The sequence below is a fragment of the Leptinotarsa decemlineata genome, unplaced genomic scaffold (assembly GCF_025532065.1).
Source record: "Leptinotarsa decemlineata unplaced genomic scaffold, Ldec_3_MD MMD2_tig00026363_RagTag_RagTag, whole genome shotgun sequence".
Classification (NCBI taxonomy): Eukaryota; Metazoa; Arthropoda; class Insecta; order Coleoptera; family Chrysomelidae; genus Leptinotarsa; species Leptinotarsa decemlineata.
This window is the reverse complement of record NW_027412706.1, coordinates 718626-743397: the sequence shown is the minus strand read 5'-3', so window position 1 is coordinate 743397 and position 24772 is coordinate 718626. Positions and strand designations below refer to the sequence as shown.

The 24772-nt window shown below is 34.7% G+C and overlaps 1 protein-coding gene and 1 long non-coding RNA gene across 4 annotated transcripts in view; one reads left to right on the top strand and one right to left on the bottom strand.

The window, feature by feature from the left end:
• LOC111514931 (uncharacterized) overlaps positions 1-22646 on the bottom strand; it is a 30203-nt gene extending 7557 nt beyond the window's left edge. Inside the window, exons 1-3 of one of the 3 annotated variants that reach the window (XM_074185149.1) lie at positions 22488-22646; positions 15723-15852; positions 3567-3746 (exon numbers count right to left, since the gene is read on the bottom strand). In XM_074185149.1, the coding sequence (XP_074041250.1) occupies positions 3567-3746; positions 15723-15836 (294 nt within the window). In that variant the 5' untranslated portion in view covers positions 15837-15852; positions 22488-22646. Of the gene's footprint in view, positions 1-3566; positions 3747-15722; positions 15853-22172; positions 22331-22419; positions 22444-22487 lie in introns of those variants that run through there. The other 2 variants (XM_074185151.1, XM_074185150.1) reach the window with 2 other exon arrangements.
• On the top strand, positions 21207-22566 carry LOC141486698 (uncharacterized). Its single transcript, XR_012467989.1, has 2 exons — positions 21207-21371; positions 21465-22566. It is a non-coding gene; the product is annotated as an uncharacterized lncRNA (long non-coding RNA).
• Positions 22647-24772: the final 2126 nt, after the last annotated feature.

The following is a 24772-nucleotide window of genomic DNA, read 5'->3' as shown; positions in this document are numbered from 1 at the left end:
AACGAAAGCCCCTAATTTTTTTGCTATAAAAAAAATAGTGATTCGAAACGCATTACTCTAACATATATATAAGAAAAAGAGAACACGACAGCTAAAAAAATAAAAAAAATTCAATAGGGGGTAAGCGGGTGATTTCGTAAAATTATTTTTAGAATTTTGAGCTCGAAGAAGCTCAATCGTTTTTCGGATTTAGTTTTATTTCTCTTCAAGTCATGGGGTACACATTACAAATTACACATGAAAAAACTATTGCCGCGCTGATATGCTTGATCAAATTAAAAATTGATAGTAAATGGAAACTTACAATCAGAGCTTTCTGATATAACGATAATAATATTATTTTGTTTGTGCAAGTATTCTTAGTGAAAATGCAAGAAACTGTTTGGGACGAACGACGTAAAAGTTGGCAGGTGGAGCAGTAGCCCCACCCTAAATACGGCCATGACTATTGTATAATAGTATCTTTTATTATACGAACGATCTGATTATCGTCTATCGGGGTACAAGTTTAAATACATTTTCGGTGTCCTAACACTGTTTCTATCGTATTTGTAATAGATTTGTATCATATCTCTTTTTTATTCATTCGTGAAAGCCATTTTTCGCCAAAAACTCAATGACTTATACAATAACAAAATGCCATTGAGTGTAATAAATTGATAGTCAAATTTAGAAACATCAAAGTCAAAGCCTATTATGATAAGAATCATTTTTTTTCAATATCTCCCATTTTCGAAAAAGAATGATAACTTTTGATACATCATTGAAAAGGTAAAATCTGGTTCTATCCAAAACAGAAAAAATCCAATGTAGCGCCCATAAGAAAAAATAAAGTTGATGATGGTGGCCGGAAGACGAAACGTCGGATTTCAAATCTGAAAACACCATTATGTAGCAGGAAAAAAGTGGCAATGTGGAAGTCCAATTTATTTTCGAATCCTTCGAAAAATAAAGCCAGAAAAAATAAAAACCATTTTCCGAAATTTCTCTTTTTTTCGGATATCTCCGGTAATATTCGGAATTTCAGAACTTTCTTAACGGTATATTTTTATTCAGGTAAATGCGCAACTTTGCCCACTTAATCATCTTCGTATCTCTCATAGTTTCCGAGATCCGAATGGTGAAGATCGAATTTGAAACACCCTGTATTGTTTAGTGCAAATCTGACAATAAAGTTTCACTTGAATATAGTCGATTGAAGTTAATTAAAAAAGGTTCATTTCGAGGGAGTATTTGTGAATACTGTACTTTTCGAAAACACGATGAGTTAATTGTTGTTCCATTTGAACCAAAATACAGGAATGGGTAGGATTGATTTGAAAAACAGAAAACAGAAATAACTTCTTTCTACTACTCCATCTTGATTCAAAAAAATGTGGGATTCTTCCAAAAAAAGGAACGAAGTAGGTAATCAATTTGACAATAAATAACTCTATACATGGATGTGTAGATCATGCAAAGAAGTAACTTTCAGACACAAACTGGAAGAAAGCCCTCCTGAAACAGCTACTTTCATATAAACATTGAATTACACGAAAATAAATTATTTCGAAACAAATACTTTTATATGAACACTGATTTATACAGAAGATACTTTTCTCTACTCAGTTTGTATTCCAAACATTCGTTATGGAATAAAATTAGAAATCATTCACAGGAGTTCTACTTTAAATGAATTGCACTTACATGGAACAATGTCATCCTCACTGGTAGACACCGATGTTTCGCAGCAAGACACTTGCTTCAAGGCTCTTCGGTACCAAATTGGATAACATCATAGACAATTCATTAATGAATTACGATTTAATGATTTTTAAAGTTTGATATACTTATGTCATCAATGACATCGTAATGACATTCATTCACCTATTTGATTAAATCCCAGCCAAGAGGAATCTTATTTGAATTCATTACTTGCTTCCTTTCACATAGACATAGTTGTCTTCGCGAAGAGTATTGCGGTGCTGGTGCGTGGGGGCAGCATTTGTGCTAGGAGATTGTATACACATTCTTCAAATACGAGCATATTTATGAAATATTAGTACGTTTTTCCATTTATGATTTTTTACAATATTTCAAAAGATCCTTTTATCTGAAATTGAGAAACCTGTTGAATTGTCTCTGGTCTTGTGCTATTTATACAGCACTTTTCTTTAATCCCCCACTTTTATTTTTTGAACGGGTCAACCCAAAAAATTGAAATTTAGGATAATGAGATTAATGCATGAATACTTTATTTTGTAGTGAAATTAACAGATGGCGCCCAGTCGCCATCTTTTTGAAGCTCCTGACAAACGCTTCACAACCCTAGAATATAATTATGTACACTACCGGTAGTTGTGAATTTCGATACAAGTTCCTTCAAATATTTTCTACAGATAGGACGATTCGGAAAATGTTCATTGAAAATCATTTCAGTCTCATGAAAGTTACGCATCGCACCGTAAATAAAAATTGCCTCAATTTTTCCTTCGAACGGACGAGAGTTGATTATATTAGAGATTGTTGACGTGGTACCTTTCTACTAGTAAAACCGAAAACTAAATGAGAATATTCTAACTGAACAATGATGTTCATTGTCATACTGTCGTTTTTATAAACAAAAAATAGCTTAACAAACCTTATCGGGTTGTTGGAATAGCCAAATGGCAGATAAAAAAGAATATTTCTAGAAATATCGATATTAATGTGTTTGTCTTCAGGAAATTATAAAATGATCCGCCATTTTGTAGTAGGTGAAGATATCGACTTCATATTCTAGGGTTGTGAAGTATTCGTTAGGAGCTTCGAAATAATGTATCACAAGACCCCCATTCCATTTAATTATTTTTTTCCCAAATGGCGCCCAGTCGCCATCTTGAAAGTTTCATCTGTCATTTATCCCAAATTTACATTTTTTGAGTTGAGCCGTTCAAAAAATAAAAGCAGTTGGGGGGACATTAAAGAATTGCACTGTATATGTCTGTACGGTTTTTTAAGATCAAATTAACACATTTCTATCATTTTCTATATTGACTCACAAAAATTGAAACTTGTGCGAGGTAAGTTTTACTGAGGTCTTACTTTCTAACTTGAGATCCTAACACCGATTAGACGGTTGGCAGTAAACCAAACTATTAAAACCAACATATTAAAACCAACAAAAAAGTTTGAGATACATACTTTCAAAACTAGTAGGTGATATTCTGTATGTATCTATAAAAAACATCGTGAAAACTTCCAGTAGAATACTGAGCAACCACAGACCGTTTCGTGACGGAAAATATAATCAAATTTCAAAATTCTAATTTTATTTTGTTTTTAGAGAACAATACATCTAGTCATGTCATACATTTTCTTGGCCTTCAAACGGTCAACTCAATTATTTTTGGTAGAATTCTCATACAAACCAATTCAGAAGTTAGCGAGCTATTATTCTGTCAAATACTTATAATTGAAATGTGTTCTCATCATTAAATGTTAATCAGCAAACGCATTTATGAACCTAATCACACAGTCCAACACTAACAATGAATAACAGAGGAATGAAGTCATCACAGAAGATTTCTTTAAATATACAAACTTACGTAAATTGTTTTCGAAATAATCGAGGCTGTCGATATTGATATCAGGCACGACGTTAGTAATATGAAGGTTCCGGTGAGGAATGTCACTGCCATCAAAAGGAAGAAAAGCTCAGGTGTGTTTATGACATAAAATTTGTTAATATAGTAGCTGACGAGTCCTACAACGACGGCTCCCAAAATCTGAAAAAAATAATAAATATGTTTCTTAAAAAAACCTGATAATTGTTGAAATATCTGGTTTAGAATTATTGAGACAGATGCTACAAAAAATGAAAATTCGGAAGAATACATTTCTAGAGACCCCAACAGGAACATTCAAACTTTGACAACTGATAATGCCCATCTTTTTAAACCTGTATCTATTAAATTAGTTGTTATTTATTCAGTCTGTTTTGCCAATCCATCTTAAACGGATATAGCATTCAACAACACTTGCCAAATAATTAACTTGTTTTATCAAAATGGATGTTCTGTTCGGGCAACGTACCGCGCGCTTCGTCCATTTTACGGTCATCATTATCGTCCTACCGAGAGGACTATTCGCAATGTGGTGGATAAATTTTAGTTTACTGGTTCAGTAAATGATCGACCGACACCCGTACGTCGATGAAACGCAAGAACTACCGAAAATATCGCCACTGTTTGTGAAAGTGTTCGGGAGAATCCTAGGCAGTCGATTTCGAGTCGCTCACAAGAACTCGGCCTTTCGCAGACCACAACTTGGCGAATTTTTTCTCGTGACTTGGGCCTGCATTCATAAAAAATTCAACTGATCCAGGAACTGAAGATAAATGACCATAGACAACGACGTGTATTAGCTGAATTGGCTTGGAAGCAGTTGGAAACTGACCCTGATTTTCATCGAAAAATCATCTTCAGTGATTTCAGGATGAATGTGTATGTGAACAAAATTGTCGAATTTGGAACGATACCAATCCACATGAGATCCAAAAGCGTCCAATGCATTCCAAAAAAGTCACTGTTTTATGTGAACTCTGGACAGGCATCGTTATCTGTCCACATTTCTTCGAGAACGACGTCGGCCCCGTTGGCACTGTTAACGGCGAGCACCATAGGCCATAGGTCGATGATTACCAACTTGTTTTGGTCTGAATTGGATAATCTGGACACTAACGTCATAGGGTTTCAACAGGACGACGCTACGTACCACACAACTCATGCCACATGGGATATTCTGCACGAGCGATTTGGTGGCATGGTCACGTGGAGGTGATAATAATAAAGGTCTTTATTATTTTCAAATAATATATATATATATATATATAGATTTTAACATTGTATGCAAAAAAAAATAAAATAAAAACATTTCTGAAAATAAAGGGCGCATTTTCTGCAGACAAACGATAGTTTTACTACGAAAATGATGTGAACTGGCCACCTAGATCGTGCGATTTGACCACGTTAGACTTTTTCTTGTGGGGTTTTCTTGGGTCGCAGGTATATGCAAATAAGCCACAAACTACAGCGATCCTCAAAGCCAACATAATCTATGCCATCTGTCAAAGTCAGCCTGATTTATGCACCAGAGTCATGGAAAATTGGACGTTTCGGATGCGCTCTACCCAGAGAAGCCGTGGAAAAACATCCTTGTAACATAATCTTGGCATCTCCGTTGTATACATCACGTTGATTCTATGTACTTTTACATTATCAGTCAATGGTGTAAGGTCGCTGCCATTTTGAATCTGCCGTTTCCTGTTTCACTGCCAAGTGGTGTCATCTGTGCATAAATAACCTAGTAGGAAACCTTGATGTGTGTTGTCTACCACCAAAAGTTGACAATTCGAATGAATAAATCCCTAAAGATCCAAAAGATTGTTTCTCTAATAATTATCAACTGAAAACATACATGTAACATACTCTTCATATCTCCGTTGTACACCTTACATTGGTGCTATGCACTCTTACTTATTTCAAAGCGAGTTATCCGTCACTACTGTGAAGACCGCTACTATAATGTGACATTTTGTGTTTCGCTGCCAAGCCAGTGATGTCATCTGTTCATACAACATATTGTAATGGTAAATTATCATAGTCAGTTCGTGTAGTATCAGTACGGATGACTCAATTTGTCAGACCGTCAACAAACTCTTCTATATTAGATGTTGAGTGTGGAGTACCCCAAGAATCAATTTTGGGTCCCATTCTCTTTCTCCTTCACATAAATTATCTCAATTATATGAATAAGAAGGAATAATTCAAGTGTACCTCACTAGAACTACTTTTAGGGGAGACCACTATTGAAGATCTGCATCTAGAAAATTCTTAGGGCTACAGATATATGGGACACTTAAATTTGAGTATAACATAAGAAACCTTTCGAAAAAATTAGTTTCAGAATATTATGCTCTCAGGATGGTTTCCCAGTTCGACTGAACTGGGATTCCAGGCTGCCAAATGTGCATACTATGGAACAATATAGAAGCATATTTAAGATACGGAATAGGAAGTCTAGTTTACCACAATAGGTTTGAAAACACAGAAGGTAGTAGAGCATATGTTACACGCTAGGTTGTCCAGCTTAGAATCCCAAAAGAAAACTCAACTCTGATGAAAAAGAAATGGTTAAACAAGTATGCACTCAAACAACACACTGTGTGGGAGTGGGCTTAACTGTACACCCAGATTATCCATTCTTCTTCAGAAGGGCTCATTGGTGACGATGATGTCATAGAAGTCAAATACCCTTATAATGATAAAGATCTCCACTGGAAAATTTAAAATTTGGTGTTCTTAATGAAGGTTCCCCTGATATTTTGGGAAGCAATATTATTATCTAATACAGGGCATATTGAGAACCATCAATCGTTTTTGGTGTGATTTGTTTTTTTTTACTAATAAGGGTTTAAAAATCGTAAGAATTTCTAGATGACAATTTTTCTGGGATTCCATGTGGGAACAATTAACATTTTTTACTTTTATTTTTTTTTCTCGCAATAATAGGTCCAGAAACCATCAATATGGAAATGACAGATAGAAAGTGGACAACATTTGAATAAATAATATTAAAGAAGTTTCTAAATACATCACTGTTTGTATAAGAGTTTCAAAAACACGGAGGAAAATGATTACCAAATCATATCTGTTGAAAAATCGCCAGTAATGAATTAAAATAAAATATCATTGAAATGTTCCTTTCACAAAAAATATGTGATTCTGCCAAAAGCTACGGATCGTCATATATTTTAGCTAATAATTCTAGATTTTGAAAAACATAATACTTATTCATCACTACCGTGGTGAGTTGAGTTTGAAGAATTTCACAGATATCATTCAGTACAGAGAGAAGTTGAAAATTATGTTATTAGAAGCTAGTAGAAATGAGATTTTTGTATTATATTGTACTTTATTGGTCAGTAATACACGACATAGTGTTTTGACAAGTCATTGACTACACCTAATCCAAAATCTAAATAAAATTTGTTTATGATTAAAATATACATATTGGATTTCACAATAATTATTATACATTTTCACGACACTGTTTTTTGCTGACGTCAGTATTTTAAACTTAAAGAACCATGGTTTACAGCTTTTAGTCTGAGTTATAACGGCCAGAACTCTAATGGCTATTTTCTGGATAATAAATAACGACTGAGTGTGCTTTCAATGTGGTAAATAAGTCAAGAAAATGAATTCATCTGCAGGTTACGTCACCTCTGTTGTTACATTTAATATTTCCAGAAAATTAGTCCTTCTAAAATACAAACACTGATTTATTTTTCACAGTAGTAATATACCATCCATATATTGAATATAACAACAACCTCCTTAACTCATCCGAAGTCTTCAACAACTGCATACGAAATAAAGTTCTGATATGAAATGCGGGATATGCGACCTTTGTAGAATATTTTGAAAGTAAAAAAAGTTAGTAAACTTATAGTGAACTTTCTGTTTACCCCCCTTTATTGTTTGTCTGCTTCTCTCTCTTTCGAAAGTGCATGCGTTAAAATCAAATTTCTCCTACAATTTTCAAAGAAAATGGAAAGAGGAAATTTCATTCGTTTGGAAATGGTCAAGCGAACTGAAAATATTCAGAACCTACCTGTATCCCCCGGTATTTTGTTTACTGGAACTCAAGGCAAACGCCGTCCGATAGTCCGATACTAAGCTTCAGACTAAATTGGAACTGGGTCAATGTAAGCACGAGGATATTATTGAATAAGTTTGTTGTTAGTTCGCTTTAAATTTTACTTCGTTTCATTTTTTCATAGGGATACTTAGTTCCATCAAAGGGATACTTGGTTCCATCAAAGGGACAAATAGGTTAGTACTTCCATACTGACTGCTTTTCTTGAGAAATTAAACAATTGAAAAAAAACAACATGATAAATCCCGTTGATTGGTCTAAAAGTTTTGAAATTTGATCTCAGTTGACAATCTTCGGAATAAAGGTAAACCTCTGGCGTAGGGTAAAACTAAAAACAATCAGTTTTTCCAATCACCAGCAATACAATAATCTTCTCAAAGTGCGTTTCATCACAAATCAAGTTGGCGGTCTTCAGGAGATAAAGAAAATTAAAGACGCCAACTTGGTTGGTGAAACACCCGTCTAGAAGAGTGTTGCATTTCTAGTGATTGGGAAAAGTGCTTATTTCTGAATCTTCAGAATATTTCAGTACTACTAAGCTTCTGCACTATTTTATTTATCCATATCCAACTTGTCAGTAACATTTCTCAATATTAATTTTGATTACATATTTGAACACAACAAAAATATGAATTTCAAGAATTACCTCTATCCTCTTGCTCACTCAATTGAAGAAAACCTAAATTTTACTCAAAATGTATCCAATCAAAACTTACCATTATTAGTATCTAAATATTCAAAATGGCAGATTCTCATTCTCTCCATCTCTCCATCTCATTCAAATATGTCTGAGCTGTTGAATGTTTTTATTTTTATACATTTTATTAATTCTATTTTTGGAACTGTGTTGAAATATCGCTTCTGACGATTTATTCTACACCATCAATCAAGTATTGGTTTATTATTGAGGTAATTTTGTTACTGGGCCAATAAATTCATATTGGTTGCAATAATGAACCCATGTTTTCAATAGAGGTAGGTCAAAAATTATTGAAGCATAATGAAAATAAACTTTCAGAAATCTTTTTGTTACATTACTCAAGTAAGTGAAGGTGTACACAATTCTTAAATGATAATTCTCATGTATTCACACGTACAACCAGTATGTTTACCTTTATTTCGATGAATATAAATAAGGACCCGTTTTTGAGAAAAGATAACGTGAAAAATTTTGTTTATGTTGAAGGGGTTATATTTTTAAGAGTGATTAATTTTTGGGAAAGTTTTTGGTTTTCACTACTCCATCTTGATACAAAAAATGTAGGAATCTTCCAAAGAAAGGAAGAAAGCAATCAATTTTATAAATAGTAACACTATACAAAGATGTGTAGATCATGCAAAGAAGTAAATTTCAGGCACAACCTGGAAGAAAAAGCCCTTCTGAAAAAGCCACTTTCATATAAACATTGAATTACACTTAAGAAAAATTCTTTCGAAACGAGTACTTTCATATGAATTATACAGTTTGTATTTGAAATATTCCAATTTTTCTTTCGCGTAATTCAATGTTTATATGAAAGTAGCTGTTTCAGGAGAGCTTTTTCTTCCAGTTTGTGTCTGAAAGTTACTTCTTTGCATGATCTACACATCTATGTATAGAGTTACTTTTAAAATTGATTGTTTCCTTCCTTTCTTTGGAAGATACCCACATTTTTTGTATCAAGATGGGGTAGTAGAAAGTCAAAAACTTTCTTTCCCAAAAATTATTCACTCCTAAAAATATAACCCTTTCAATATAAATAAGATTCCTTAGATTTATAGTCCAATCAACAAGTTCAAAAACATGAAGAAAAGAGATAAAGATCCTAAAAATATGAGCAATAGCACATTCGATTCGGAATCACCTCTAGAAAAATGTTTTTGAAGGATTATGGTGTAGGTAAAAAATTGCAATTGTTATTAACAAAATAAGATTAAAAAATGGTATTTAGTTTTTCGTTAATAACTCAAAAATATTAATATTTAAGCAATTTTGAAAACCACTGGCTAAAGAGGAGGAAATTTCCGATAAAAAAGTCCCGACTCCCGAAACTCTATCTCCATTATTTATAATTTTAATTTGACGTTGAAAATAGGGTTCCGCACGGCTGTTACGGCATGCGCGTGCTGCCGCTAAAGAGAGTTTATCAAAAGAAATAATTTTTTTATAACATAAAATTATTGGAGCCTCTGGAGACACCCTACATTTTGTTTTATAAGAGAGAGGACAAGATCAAGATCTTCAGATGATGTGGTGCTGCAGGTTTTTCCGAATTTTCCTGCAGCTGAAAAAGCAAATGCGCCACTGGAATCAATGAAGTCGCCCCGGAGCGCCAATTAATTTCTATTGTTGTCTTTATTTTATTTTTATCGTTGTTTTAATAAAATTTACCCCAATATAAAATGTCATTTTAAAAACTTGAAAAAAATCTAGTATCTTCTTAACACTTGAATGAATCGAGTCCCGTAGAAAAAAAGATTTTTATCACCATTTTTCAAACACCCCTACGAATGACAACCCTCAGAAGTCGAAATTTGTGCGTGCTAAGGACTAACGGGGTCTTACCTGTTAACGTGTGATTCATAGCACGGGTTGGACGATAGCAAGTGAAGATCGATCGTTCAGACTAGGGCTTGAACTACCGACCAACACGGCAGTCAATTCGAGTGAGTGAACAAAGCACCCACGCCGAACCGCTTGGCTACCGACCGACCTATTATTTGTTCATAGAAAAATTCAATATTTTTGAAAAATTTCTTTTGCTATTTTGTTGTCTAGAGATAATTATGATTGAAAAAAATTTTTCCTAATTTCAATTTTTAATTTTTTAAAATCGATTTTTTAAAATTTCGATTGTTTAAATAATTAGTTCAAAAATAGTTTTGCTTTTAAAAATCATAATTTACACTTTTAAATAGTTTGACATAATTTTTTTTATTTATTATTTAATTGTTTATTAGTTTAAAAATTTTTTATAAACAAATACTGACCAACGTTATATTTTTTTTTCTGAAGCAGAAAAAAATTATAAAAACAGCTATATATAAAAAAGTGCCATATTTTTTTTTATTATGATACTTTCTAATATCATGCGATAGGAAACGATGGACGATGACCTCCTAGGTCATCGTCCATCCTGTCCTTTTCAGGAAGGTGGACAGGTCACTTGGAGACATCTCCTTTATATCGGCAGGTCTAGGCTAAGACTCGCCAAACACACATTCTCTTATTGACAATAACTCCGAGCACTCGCATAGGAGCCTGACAGTCTCATCTTTCTGTTCACACATACTACATAGAATGTGTCCACTAGCCCCATATTATGGAGGTGTTTCCTTATTTGACAGTGACCAGTCAGAAATCCTATTGTTAAGCGTAGATTTTTCCTGGTCATCGCCAGATATTTCTTCGGCGCCAGCTTCCCAGAGTCGCCCAGGGTGATCCTTTGATTCCATCTTATCTCTTTAGGAACTGAGCATGGGTGAGACGTTTGGCTAGTTCCACAATTGTCGAAGTCATCATGCCGTTGGTGTCACTGGGTCCTAAAATTCTTAGTCCACTCACTTCCTTGGCTGAAGAGTCGGCAATGCGATTACGTTTACTCCTGCCGTACCCTTTAACCCACCCCAGGATGTTATTATCTACCGAGGCTTTGGCTAAATTTTGGTGGCACTCTAGCCCTGATCTTTTGTGGCCAGTTATGTTTGGACCAAGCTGGTATTTTTCCAATTCCCCAATTTATCCTTAGACTTAGTGATTTGGAGTACACTCCACATCCTGTGCCTTCTTTGGTTTTTGAGCCGTCTGTATATATGCGTATTGCAATTGTAACATCTGACTCTGTGTTCTGTTTTATTTGTGTTTTATAGGGTTTATTAAACACACACCTGGGTTCAATTGCATCCTACTTCGAGGTTTAAACCAGCCGTGCGCAATCGTAACATGGCCATTAACGCAACCTCCTTAACGTATAGGTCCAGAGGGGTCAGACCCGTAATTAATTCCATTGTCGCGGTTGGTGTTGTTCTCATGGCTCCTGTGATGTTTAAACAAGCCAGTCGCTGTATTTGATATAATTTTTGGATGACCGTTGCTTGTAGAACTTTCGTTCCCCATGCAATGGCTCCGTAGGTTAACATTGGTCTTATTATTGCAGTGTAGGGTGTAGGGTGAAAAACACCATGCGCGTCCCACTGTCCTCCGACATTGCTCATAAGCTCTGGTGAAAAGAACCATCTCAGTCTTCTTGGGATTGATCGACAGCGAGTGTTCCTTACACCATGTTTCTATTAATTTAAGGCCATTCAAACAAAACAATAATAAACACAACAAAATTTTTCGAATATTGAGTGGAGGGTTGCAACCTTAGTAGCATTTGACTGGTTGCATAAGATGCAGATGATATAATCGGACGACACCGTCTCTAAATAGTTTTCAGTGCAATACTCCAGTAGTGATTTCACTATGATTTTTTCTTCTACTGATACAAGTATTTTATCTCTTTTTATTCGATGCTTTACATTGTTTTATTAAGTCAACTGTACAAATTAGAGGGTACCTATACTATATCATATCATAACAATTTTACTATTAAGACTTGCACGAATTGATGTACATATTTTATATTTTTCAATATAGTTTTCTGAATTGCTTTATAAGAACAAAAAAAACCATTTTTCAATTTCATTACTGGAATATATCAATTGCATATTAGTTGAACTTCGCCATTTATCTTCATATAATAAATGAACTCTTCCTGATTAATTTGCTTTAAATTTATTAGAAGATAATAAAGACGATATTATTATTATTATTATTATATTTTTTTCACCGTAGTGTGCGTTGGTCAGGCCCTACCCCCGAAGCCCCGATACATTCGGGAGAGCGCGCCAGCATTATCAGCCAATGACCACTCCCCACACCGTGGGGTAAGTGATCATTGGTTCCGAGAATCATGTGCCCAGAGCAAGCACAGTGAGCCAAGAATGACAGCCTTCTGCATCTGTGCGGCTAAGATTTCTGCCTTAGTGCGGCAAGCATGATCTTAAGATTCAAGAGTAGAGAGGGCATCATTCCACCAAGGACTCCAATAATCAGAACAACCATCTTGACAGATGGTTGCCAGGAGCTGAAAACTCCACGACAAATATCGTTTTGCTCTGGTGGTCGAGAAGGACCACATCAGGCTTATTAGCTCGTATGAGCCTGAGGGTGGGGAACGAATAGTTCCAATAAATTCGGCACTTCTCGTTCCCCAGAATGGATTCAATATCCCCCGGAGCGTAGGGCAACACCGGTGTCTCGTCAATACCGTAAGAGTGTCGTAGATGGTAATACAGCACTCTTAGGGCCGCATTATGTCGATGGATATAAGCCGAGACCGCATATGCTGAACATGCTGATAGCAAATGCATTAGGGTCTCGGGCGCCTCGCGGCAGGCCCTGCACCTTGTGTCAGGAACCTCTATACCCATCACGCGACTGTGATAGACTGAGGTGTTGAAGACACCATCCTGGCAAGCCATGATGAACCCCTCAGTTTCCGACTTCAGCCCACTCGACCTGAGAAAAGCGAAGGTCAGGCGCTTTGATAAACCAAGGTCTCCAATGTTATTGAAGAAGACCCCATGCATTGGCTTATCCTTGTGTTTTCGCAGAAGTAAGGTGATCTCTACGGCTTTTATCTGAGCTTTTTGCTGAACAGGTTCCAACTCGGTGACAGAGTTGTGGTCACCTCGTTCGAAAACTATACCGAGTTCATCAGCTGCTCGGGCAGCTGTCCTAAAGAGAAATACTCCATTTCCTGGTCCCTCATGGTCACGGACCATGCGGAAAAGGGGATCCGAACTCCTGACGACTTTACAGGCTGTATCCAGCACCATTCTGTCATGCAGACATTATTATTATTATTATTAATAGTTTATCAGTAGTTATCAAATAGACAAATGCATTTTCTGTTTTTTGAAAGAGTGCAATAATTCATTTATATTAATTCAGCCTGTATATCCAATCATATCGGTAACTGAAAAGTTATTGCCCCAACTACCCTGCTCAAAAAAAATTACTGAATTTCTGGTGTGACTGACATTCGAAAACCTATCAATTTATATTAAATTTTTTGCAAATTCATCTCTAAATCTACCCAAGGGAAAGCATTTTATTTATGTTCATATAATCGGAAAATGTTTACCTCTGAATAGGTCTTCAGGTATATTAATAGCAATAACCTTGACGAAGCTTCAGTTACCATCGATATTATATCATATATCAAAACTGGGTCATTTAGTGACCCAGTTTTGTTTTGAAACTCCTAATAAGGCATACAACAATAAAATATGTAAAAAATCCTTGCGAAGGCCTGCCTATCCTTATTTTATCATGCAGGAGGGAGTTGAACAATGAACCTAATTTGTTATAGTATAAGTGCCATTATAGCACTTGTTAACCACAAGAGGTAAAAAAACAAAATATGTACGATGTTTTCTATTTGCCATATTTTCTCTAGTTATTAACATCCCTCGCAATTGCTGGATTTCAAAAAATGTTTCTATCGGAATTTATTCTTTCACAGAATATTATCATGGTTTAATATTTCGTTTTGATATAATGAAAAAAAATTAACCTGAAGCTCTCCCAGATCCATCAACCAAAACCTGAAATATCGAACTTTTTGCGGTTAACCTGAGCAAAAGAAATGGGCGATCTGTCATCTACATTCGAAATGAGTGCGCTCTGTTTTGACTTTCTCTACAGTTTGGATCGTTTCTTCTTATGACAAGAGACCTTTATCGTTCCCAACAGTTCGTCTGCTAATGCCCTAATTATCTCCAGTTGAAGAATTTTTTTCTTGAAAAATCCTATTTTTCTATACATATGACCCATTGATGGACGATTTTTCTGAGCTTATTAACTCTTTCTTCAACTCCAGCTTTTATGCCTCCAAGAATTTTGCTGTATCTCTGTTCTTAATAGCTTTCAGAGTCCTATCCTCCTTCTTCATTCATTTTAAATATGTCCTCCGGAATGTTATGAAATATTTCCAGCGGTTGACTTTGCAGTGAAAGCACTTAAACAGTGGTGACTACCTCAAACTGTCAACTGTGCATAGTTCAAGGTGGAAGACTGTTTCAGAGTTTTGCATTGCTTTAAGAGTGTGCTCGAATTTTCATTAGCTTCTATAATTTTTGTCACTATCTTGTATGACCTGTTGATCAAATGAGGTCATGTTCAACTCCTTCCACTCTACCAGTGAATATCTACGAATATTTCATCAAGCACAAGCAACATTTCCCTTCCTTTTTTTTGTCCACGCCTGTTCTGCGGTTCTTTTCGCGAAATATTAATCAGTAACTCATACTGCTCACCTTTTCTTTTGCGTTCTTGTTCTTCTGGTTCTTTTTTCATTTTGCAATCCTATCCTTTCAGTTTTCCAGTTCTTCTTTTCTTTCTAGTTCTCGTAGCTAATGGTGTTTTTGCAACGTCTTGATCGTCTTTTTATTTCTTGTTGATCTGTTTGAGCAACATCTATTGAGCTACATTTCGTTCTTTTTTTCATATTGTTCTTTCATTTCTCCTTCCTTTTTTTCCTCTTGATTGAATAAATATGAGAACACTATTACCTATACCACCGAAATTATTTCCTCGTCTCATCAACATCATACATCACTGAATTCGCTTCAATCTTCTTTCTTCGGTACCATTACTTATACCACTCTTATCACCAGTGTTACATCTGTGTGCGGATTCTTAATAAATGGTACACTTGTAAAATAAAAAAAAACTTCATTCAGATACAAAAAATATAACTCAGCACTTCCTACATCATCTCAACCCATTTACACTTTATAATTAGTCTATTATTTCAAGCGCTTGCTAACCTTCTGTCATTAAACGACTGCTTCGCCTTTTTATACGACAATGGGACACTCATGATGATTCTTTGACCTGTTCTCACTGTGCTGGGATGATTAGAGCCTTTAGAAGCCTGTTGCAAAGCTCAGTGCTTTTCCACGATGACTCACGGTTAAAAAATTTCCAAACATAGTAATAAATATTAACTTACCATCTCCGCAAATTTGAGTATTCCAGGCCAGGATTTGAGATATCCTGTATTTATTATAATTGCCGAAGTAGTCGTAGTTGTTGTGGTTCTTGTTACTGTTACTGTGTGTGACATTTTGATTGAGGATAATCTGAAAATATAAATCAGGAATGTAGTGACTGCATATTGCTTGTTGTTTTTTAATGAATTACATGCATGTACACATATATCAAGTATCTAATGGTACCTAATGAGTCAACCTTGGAACATTCCGTTTCAAATTGCTTAACCTACTCATAACCTAACCGAGGAACAAACGCCTGATGAGTACAAACGTGAAATAATATCTATTAAAGATTTATAATATGATACTAGACATGCCTTCGCAGGGGTTCAATTTAGAGCTGTCAGTTTATTGTGAAAAACAATTGAGTCCCCAACTTTTTATACCAGTCGTAATTTTTAACCGAAAGGACCGATTAGAATAACTCAAAGAGGAATTCACAAGAACATAATCAATCTTGAATATGAAACTATCAAGATGAATATTTATCGATGTCATAATATGAATGTCATCGTTTTTCTATTCTACCCATAATAGTTAGACTCACGGATTTTTTGTGGGTAATGATTTCATGTATCATCATCAATAGTTTTCGCAGCGCACGCCAAATAATAACTTTCACAGGAAAATTTTAGATATCTTTGTTACAGTAAACAGGACAGCTGCAGGTTTTTTCTGCAGTTCTAAATCCACATTGTAAGTGTTTGCAAGTGTCAAAATTCTATCTATAGACTCACTCTGGCCATAGTTCGTATGATGAAAGGGAACTTCGAAGATTCTGTATTTCTTTTCTCTTTGGATTCATATTTAAAGTTTTAAGCTTAACAAGTTCAACAAGTAGTGTAAGATCTCATTTTAATCTTCTCTGAGTCAGAGTTTTCAAGTTAAGAATGTCCAATATACTTTTATAGTTGAATTAAAGGGGTTATATTTTTAGGAGTGATTAATTTTCGGGAAAGAAAGTTTTTGGCTTTCTACTACTCCATCTTGAGGGTGACAGTGTTCCATGTAAGTGCAATTTATTACCATTCGCAATTTATTACCATTCATTCAGAGTAGAACTCATGTGAATGATATCTGATTTTTATTCCACAACGAATGTTTGAAATACAAACTGAGTAGACAAAAGTATCGTCTGTTTAATTCAGTGTTCATATAGAGGTATTTGTTTCGAAAGAATTTTTTTCTTTCGTGTAATTCAATGTTTATATGAAAGTAGCTGTTTCAGGAGGACTTTCTTTCAGTTTGTGCCTGAAAGTTACTTCCTTGCATGATCTACACATCCTTGTATAGAGTTACTTATTTTCAAATTGATTACTTTCTTCTTCTCTTTGGAAGACTCCCTCATCCTTTTTTGTATCAAGATGTAGTAGTAAAAAGCCAAAAACTTTCTTTCCCAAAAAAACATTTATAGTTTTATTTACCAATATGATATCCCACTTTGTATGCAGAGTACTTTTCGAACTCTTTCTACATCATGATCCACATCACATTAAAGGCACCAAATTGTGGAGTTATATTCGATTATTGATGTAACAATTGAACAAAATATGATTTTTAAGGAAGAGAGAGGTAATTCCTCTGCAGATCTAAGAGTTAAGGCTAACATTTTTAGTGCTCTAGAAGTAACGTTTGCAATGTGGGGTTTCAAAAACATTTTTAGGTCAAGAGTGCTTCCTATATCTTTGATTGAATTTGTTGTTTCCAGTTCAGATTCCTTGATTTTATATGGACTATTAATGGGATTTCTGTTTCGGAAAAAAGTGTCTATATTCAATTGCAATAGTTTTATATCACACCAGCGTACAAATTTAGTTAAATCGTTGGGATGGAATAAATGTTTATTCCACATCATGGAACTCACTAACCAAATGAAATAACAATGAAACAATTCATTAAGATACTGCGTACTAATCACCAGATAGTAGAGATAGAAGTTTAGCAATTAAACGGGAAAATTCAAAACAAACAAAAACCAAGTATGAGCCAGCCGTTGGAAAACAAAAAATGTCATCCTTAGTATATACCAAGAAATTTTCGATAAAAGGATGTGTTGGATGAAGATGTCTACATATTTGGTTTGGTTACAGTTGGAGTACTTTGAGTTAGTTATATGGTTAGTTATATTGTGTGCAGAAACAAAAAATTCACTTCAGAAATTCGATAGTTGATAATAAGATCCATTTCACAAAGAATCGATACTGACTATCCGTCCTAGCCATTGGTCTAAATATGTCGTTCGTATAATGGTGAATGTTCCTCAATTTGGATTATTACAGCAAATGCAAGTTTGAACAAAATAAAGTTGAGTTTAATTCATGAGTTTTTCAAATTCACTTCGAAAAGTATTCAAATTGATGTTTCAAAAGTTGGGTTTTAATTTTTAAAGGGATTTGTTTCTAAATCACATATTGGTAACAGCGCCTATATCAAGTTGAAATAATTTATACGTACCTAGATATTCTACTTTAAAAAAAGAAAATTATCTTTATAAATCAACAATTGAGGCAAAATATGAATTATAGTTCAATACCACCTCCACAAGTAACATAAACAACAATTGTTTTGTTATTTATTTATATAGAGGAAGATAGGTTAGGTGCACAAAATGTCATATGTCACAGAATTTCTCGGAACTCGGAACATAAGTAAACAGAACAGCACGCCTCTGAAATATGTCATCTTTGTTTGTCTCATACAGGTAACAGATTCATTGTCCTTTATTAGCTATAACCGATATTGCCGAATGGTGAAATAGAAACGAATCCCTTTAAATGTTGAATGCATTATTTCATTCCTCTTTTTTAATTATTTAAATAATTTTTCAAAGAAAAAGGTTGAAATGATAAGTTTATAATGCGTTGTTTTAGGGCTCTTTTATGAAAACTACTTGATTTTCGTCAGGAGGAACATTCCCCATTGCATATCATCGGTTGAGTCGGAGCTATTGATCAAACAGATGATTCAACAAGGTTGCGTATGATCAATTACGTTTTTGATGCATTAGAGTTGTATTTGAACACGTTTAATAACAGCAAAACTTCAAAAACCGTGAGAAACATCTTCAGAACAGTAAAAAATCGCAATGCACGAAATGAAACTGGGAAAAGATCGGCTGAAATATTAATGCCGGATTTCATGAATCTTTATCAAGAAATATAAAAGGAAGCACTGAAGAAACTGAAGCTCTCATGGAGTCGAGTTACTGGTTTAATCTTCCTCTTCTCTTCCTCGTTATTTTTAACACCTCGACACGTGTTTCGATCACCAAGTGATCATCTTCAAGAGTAAGATTAAACTGGTTTAATCTTCCTCTTGAAGATGATCACTTGGTGATCAAAACACGTGTCGAGGTGTTAAAAATAAAGATTTGGTGTTGGGAAAGAACTCCAGTAATATTCATTACTACACCAAAGGTTCCAAACAGTGCATCATAAGTGTATAGGACATTATATGAAGAATTTGCGTAGATCTTCTCGCAAATTTGAATTAAGGGTAACAAAGGCACCTGCAATTGGCCTATTAGGGCATGGAGCCTAGTAAATCTTTTTTCACCTTTTTATTATTTCCTTTAAGTACGAAGTAGTTAGTATACACGATGCGGTATTCCTCTCAAATACTTTCAGGTTAATAGCTGAACGTACGAGTATGTCTCTCTACTTACGGTTTGAGAAAGTTTTGAAGGAAAACTAAGAAAATGCAACGAGAAAAAATTACGAGGGAAATATTATTACGTTTCATTTGTATCGGCGAATCACAACTGAGGTTGGAATCTCTCTCGTTTCAAAACCTTCTCGCCCCGTGAATGGATCTCAATTGATATACATAGAAAGTGGAATAGAGGCAAGAACACTTCGATCTCGATTTTTTTTCGCTTTGAAACCTTCCCAACCCAAGAGGTGAGTTATAGAGCAATTTATTAGACTGTTGGTAGGCTGAGACCATCATCAGTACTGATCAGCGATCAATAATTGATTGTATGAAGTGCAGAGAAGTTTGATGATTTGATCATTTTCCACAAAATGTCAGACGAGAAAAAGCTACAGAGATTTGATAGTTAAATGAAGGATTCAATATCTTAAATTGGTTGACTTCGTTTTGACAGTTTAAAACATTTTTTTTTCTGAAGCTGATTCATCCACCTAACCATCTAGATAATTTTCAACCAGTTTGAACAAATGTGATCTTATCAGAAATTGATTTAAAGGATAACTTCATTTATTGGTGATACTGTGTTAAAAAAATATCAATAACTTGTTTAACTCATCAACAGCCATGTCTAACTTGAGTAATTCAAAACATTTTGTGTACTTTTTCCAGCAATTCGTTTAAACTAGGTTTGTTGAATTGAACGTTTCAAATATGTAAACAAGTCTGGTTGATCTAAATCAAAAAGAGGTTTTAGTTAGAAGACCTAGAATTCCTATGAATCATCTAACTAGCTACCTACACTTGGCTTCGACTGGTCCTGTTGATGACTCCGTGCATTTGTGTTGTTCTTGCAACCAAGTGTTGCCCATCCTTAAACTTTACTGTATCGTACTGATGAAGGCTAATCAGGCTAATTGTTGTCATTTCGTGACTGTATTTGATATAAATAAATAGAAGGAAACTTCTCGGATGAAGCACTTTTAAAAGTAGGAAGCGCAGATACCAGATACATCTCTCTACCTGATTAGCCTTCATCAGTATGGTAGAGCCCAGTGCAAAGATATGCTACAATTAGTTACAGGAAACAATAAGTTGCACCAACGTCTCTACATAGGTAGGTTTACCTACCTGCATGACGTATAGGTACCGTATTTAATACAAATGGTGGTTTCGTGAATGTATATAGACAAAGTACTCTTAAATATGCAAATCGCTATACACGTTTCGGGCAAATTATCATTCATCAATACAGTACAGACAAGTGCAAAGACTATTTTCCTATACAGCATTTGGTTGTAACACAACTTGGAAACAACACAGATATACGGGGTCAACGATATTTATATGTGTTTTGTATACAAAAGATTCTCAAAAGTTGGTAAAATACTCGTATAATATAAACATGATTATTGAAACACTTTAGGATTAATTTTCAACTCATTAGTTTACTTTTCCCCCTTAGAAATTTAAACCTATTGAAAACACTCGGTGTGTATATATTTCACGATTTCAAGTTCCTCATATATCAGAAATGAATGTACAAATCTACTCCAACAGTGAAGTTATTTTCTTACGACAGACATTCTGATATCGGAGTTTGTTTTATCCGGTACTTAAATATCAATTCGACTTCAAGAAAAACCACATTCGTTGATAAAGTTGTATTAGCAAAGATATCATCATTTATAAAACACTCATAATATGAATCAATAAATAAGGATATGCCTATTTCATTGAAAATTATTTATTTTGAATAACACAAAGAACAAAAATTATGTGCAAAACAGAGTCTAAAGACTCTACGGAATAAAAAATCTACAACTGGCAACTATGCTATTTAATTTGTATTGCCATAATGTGTCATCTGACAAAGTATTTCTATTTTTGCTTTATCCAAGAAAAATGTAAGTAGGTACAGAATAGAGAAATGGGCTAAATTCATCACTTTTGTTATGGTATGCTTTTGATCCTCTACAATATGTTTTCTTGAGAAAAAATATTTTCAAATTATTTCCGCGAAACAATTTTCAATGTTGTCTCTTTTTTAGGGCGTTTTGAAGCTTCTCTGAAAAATCAATATTGGCTACTGCACCATATTCTACATCTTTACCTCCTTTCCATTCAAAGATGTCAAAGATAATCGCGAGGGTTCAAGATATTTCTTTAAACGTCCTCAATGATTAACCAACTGTGTCTTTTCGATTTTACATATTTCCTGAAATTAAGAGGGTGGCGATTTAAAATTGACAACTTGTTAATAAAAAAAGTTTTCTACAAAATAAAATATAAATTATTTTGAAGAAATATACAACAAAAAAGGTAATAAACGATTTCATATTACAAAACAGTTCTTCACCACTCACTCTTCAGGGGCTCTTTTAATGATAAATTCAAAATTCAGTAGAAATTCAGCAGGTTGCACTTTCATCAATAGGAAAAGGGTGAAAATACTGATCCAAGTAGGTACTAATGACATTGAAATGAGGTTACACTATGAAACTGTCGGTTAAGAAAAATTAACCATGTTTGGAATCACACGTTAAAAGATAAGACCTCGTTAGTCCTTTTGAGAGTTGTCATTCGTAGGGGGGCGACAGTTGGTTAACGGAAGACCAGATTTTAATTTGTAACATAAATGAATCAACTAGACATGTTGATGAAACCAGAAAATCTAACACAACAATATAAATAAATTTCGAACGAGTGAAAACGATCAATATATTTAGAAAATCGAAATGGAATAAGCGTTTTCTCACCTCAAGTATTATAATTTGTAATCAGCAGAACTGAAAAAACTTTTATTAAATCAATGAAAACCAAACTGTCCAATAAAACGCACTATGTAATCCAACACCTAAAGAGTTACTAAAATAGCAGTGAGTAAACTCGACCTCAAATCTGAATCATCAACAACTGTATGCGCCTGATCGATATTATCTATATATTTTTATATATTTCGAGGAAAAAAATATACAGAAGCCCATGAATTTCAGTTACACATACCATGAGTCGTCGTCTATACATCATATCGCGACGATTCGCTATCAGTAAAACATTTTTCAATTTCTTACCTGTTGGAGTTTGTTTATATTATGGAATATTCGTTCGCAGTGGGCGTTGCCGCGTAATTGACACAACTGGCTGCGCCGACGGAACGTTTGAAAAACACTGAAGAAACAAAATGAGCTGCAGCCAACCAGCCCACTCTCACTGCTCATTATTTCGCGATTTTCGCCTACGAGATGAATATGGGATTGTTGTTTCTTCAACAAAACGCATGGGCGTCTCCTACTCTATACTTTTTCTGGCATGAAATTTGTAGTTAAAAATATTCACACACGAAGAGACCAGAGAAAGAGATAACAGAATCTCCAAAAGTTTTTACTAATACCGCGAAGAAGGGCCAAACACTTATCGATGAATAAGCTAGAGAATTATCACCGATCTGAAATTTAGCTGTCTACAAGACATCGACACTGAATGGTTCAAGAACACCAGTGGAATTGATGAAAGGTTCAAACAGTGTGGTTCTTAGTTGAAGCTTTTTGCCTTTTTAGGTATTTCAGACTGTGTAGTTGTAATCCAGATCAGGACCAATAGAAATAGTATAACTTTTCAAACGTACTGTTTTCATTGCCTGAATAACAATATTTCGAATACAAAATCTCTAAGTTTTTCCTTCATTCAAATTCCCTTTTTTCTCTATCTATTTATAACAATCTACTATCAACTGCTTATCATTTTCATATCTAACAAGAACAATAACAACTAAAAAATAAATGATGATACAGTGTTTAAAAAAATTATGTAACATTTTCCCCTCAGTAATGGGAAACCCTTTACTCATTTTTTGTTACATATAACTTGTAAATCTTCGTTGCTGGTCGACGACAGGTTCCCAACTTCGTCTTGACATATACAATTCTCACTTGGTCGTCGCTACCAAGAAAAGCTGCGGATATAATGTCTCTCAGCCAGCAATTTCTAGGCAAATATGTATCGACTATGATGACTTTGTCATCATTTTGTAGATTTTGGAGTGGCTTATCATACCACTTCTTTCTTCTCACCAGTGAGAGAAAATATTCTTCAATCCACCGCTTTCAGAAGCGATCTGCTAAGAGCTGTGCTATCCTCCATTGTTTCCAGGTTATTGACGTCTTCTTCACTCAGTAAACAAGGAACAGACACTGCACAGGACGTTTTAATCATGAAGAGGTTAGGGGTCAGGGCTTCTTCCTCGGTGTGATTCAAAGAAACATAAGTTAGTGGTCTACTATTTACAGTGTGCTCAGCTTCAACAAAAAATGTTGAAAGAAATTCTTTTTCAGGATATTGAATTGTTACTCGAATAGATACCATCATATATTCATTTTTCATCTCAGACAGATATTCTTTCTTCCTATTTGATTTCGCTGAATTATCCTCTTGATTCAGACCATTCACAAGAAAGATTTTCACGTGTTGCTTTATCTGCTACTTTTTCGGTGGTTGAAAGCCAATTCCATTGAGAAGATTGAGACATTTCCAGGATTTCACTTACTTTGTGACCAACGAAATGTTTAAGATTTCTTGAATCTGATTTCAGCCAACTCATGTTAGAATCATCTGAAAAACTAATGTCTAGACAGTGCATAAAAATATTATGTAACAGACATATGAGATGGACTCATCCGTAATTTTAATCATTTATATTCCTGGTTAGGAATCACACGTTAAAAGGTAATACCTCGTTAATCCTTAGCTCGCACAAGTTTCGACTTCTGAGGGTTGTCGTTCGTAGGGGTGCGACAGCTGGTTAACGGAAAAAACAGATTTTAAACAGATTTTTTAAACAGGTTTGAGTCTCATAGATGGCGTTAGAGAAGATGTCATCACCTTTTTCAATTGCTTCATCACCAAAGGCGATGAAGCAATAGTAACTGCTCTCCAATCAATTCAGCCTTGAACTACCAACGAAATGGATCTTCATAGGCAACCTAATATTAACGGCTGTATTCGGACTGAAAACATTCAGACAATTCTCTCATTGCCCGTTAGTAATAAATTATGTGCTCCACTGACTGCAATTATGTTTTCATTTTGACCTGTTGTGAGTTTAGGCTGAACCATGAATGCATTGTTGTACTCAAGAAGCACGTTTAAGAAGAACGGACATATCCCCTTATGATGGCATGGAATGGTCAGAATTCTCAACTTTGCTCATCCAATGTAGATACTTGTGATGCACTATTTGGAACCTTTGGTGTTGTAATGAATATTGCTCAAGCGTTATCCCAACACCAAGAGAAAGATTAATTTTCCTTTCGAAGATGATCATCTTGAAGATGATGACATAGTGATTGAAACACGTGTT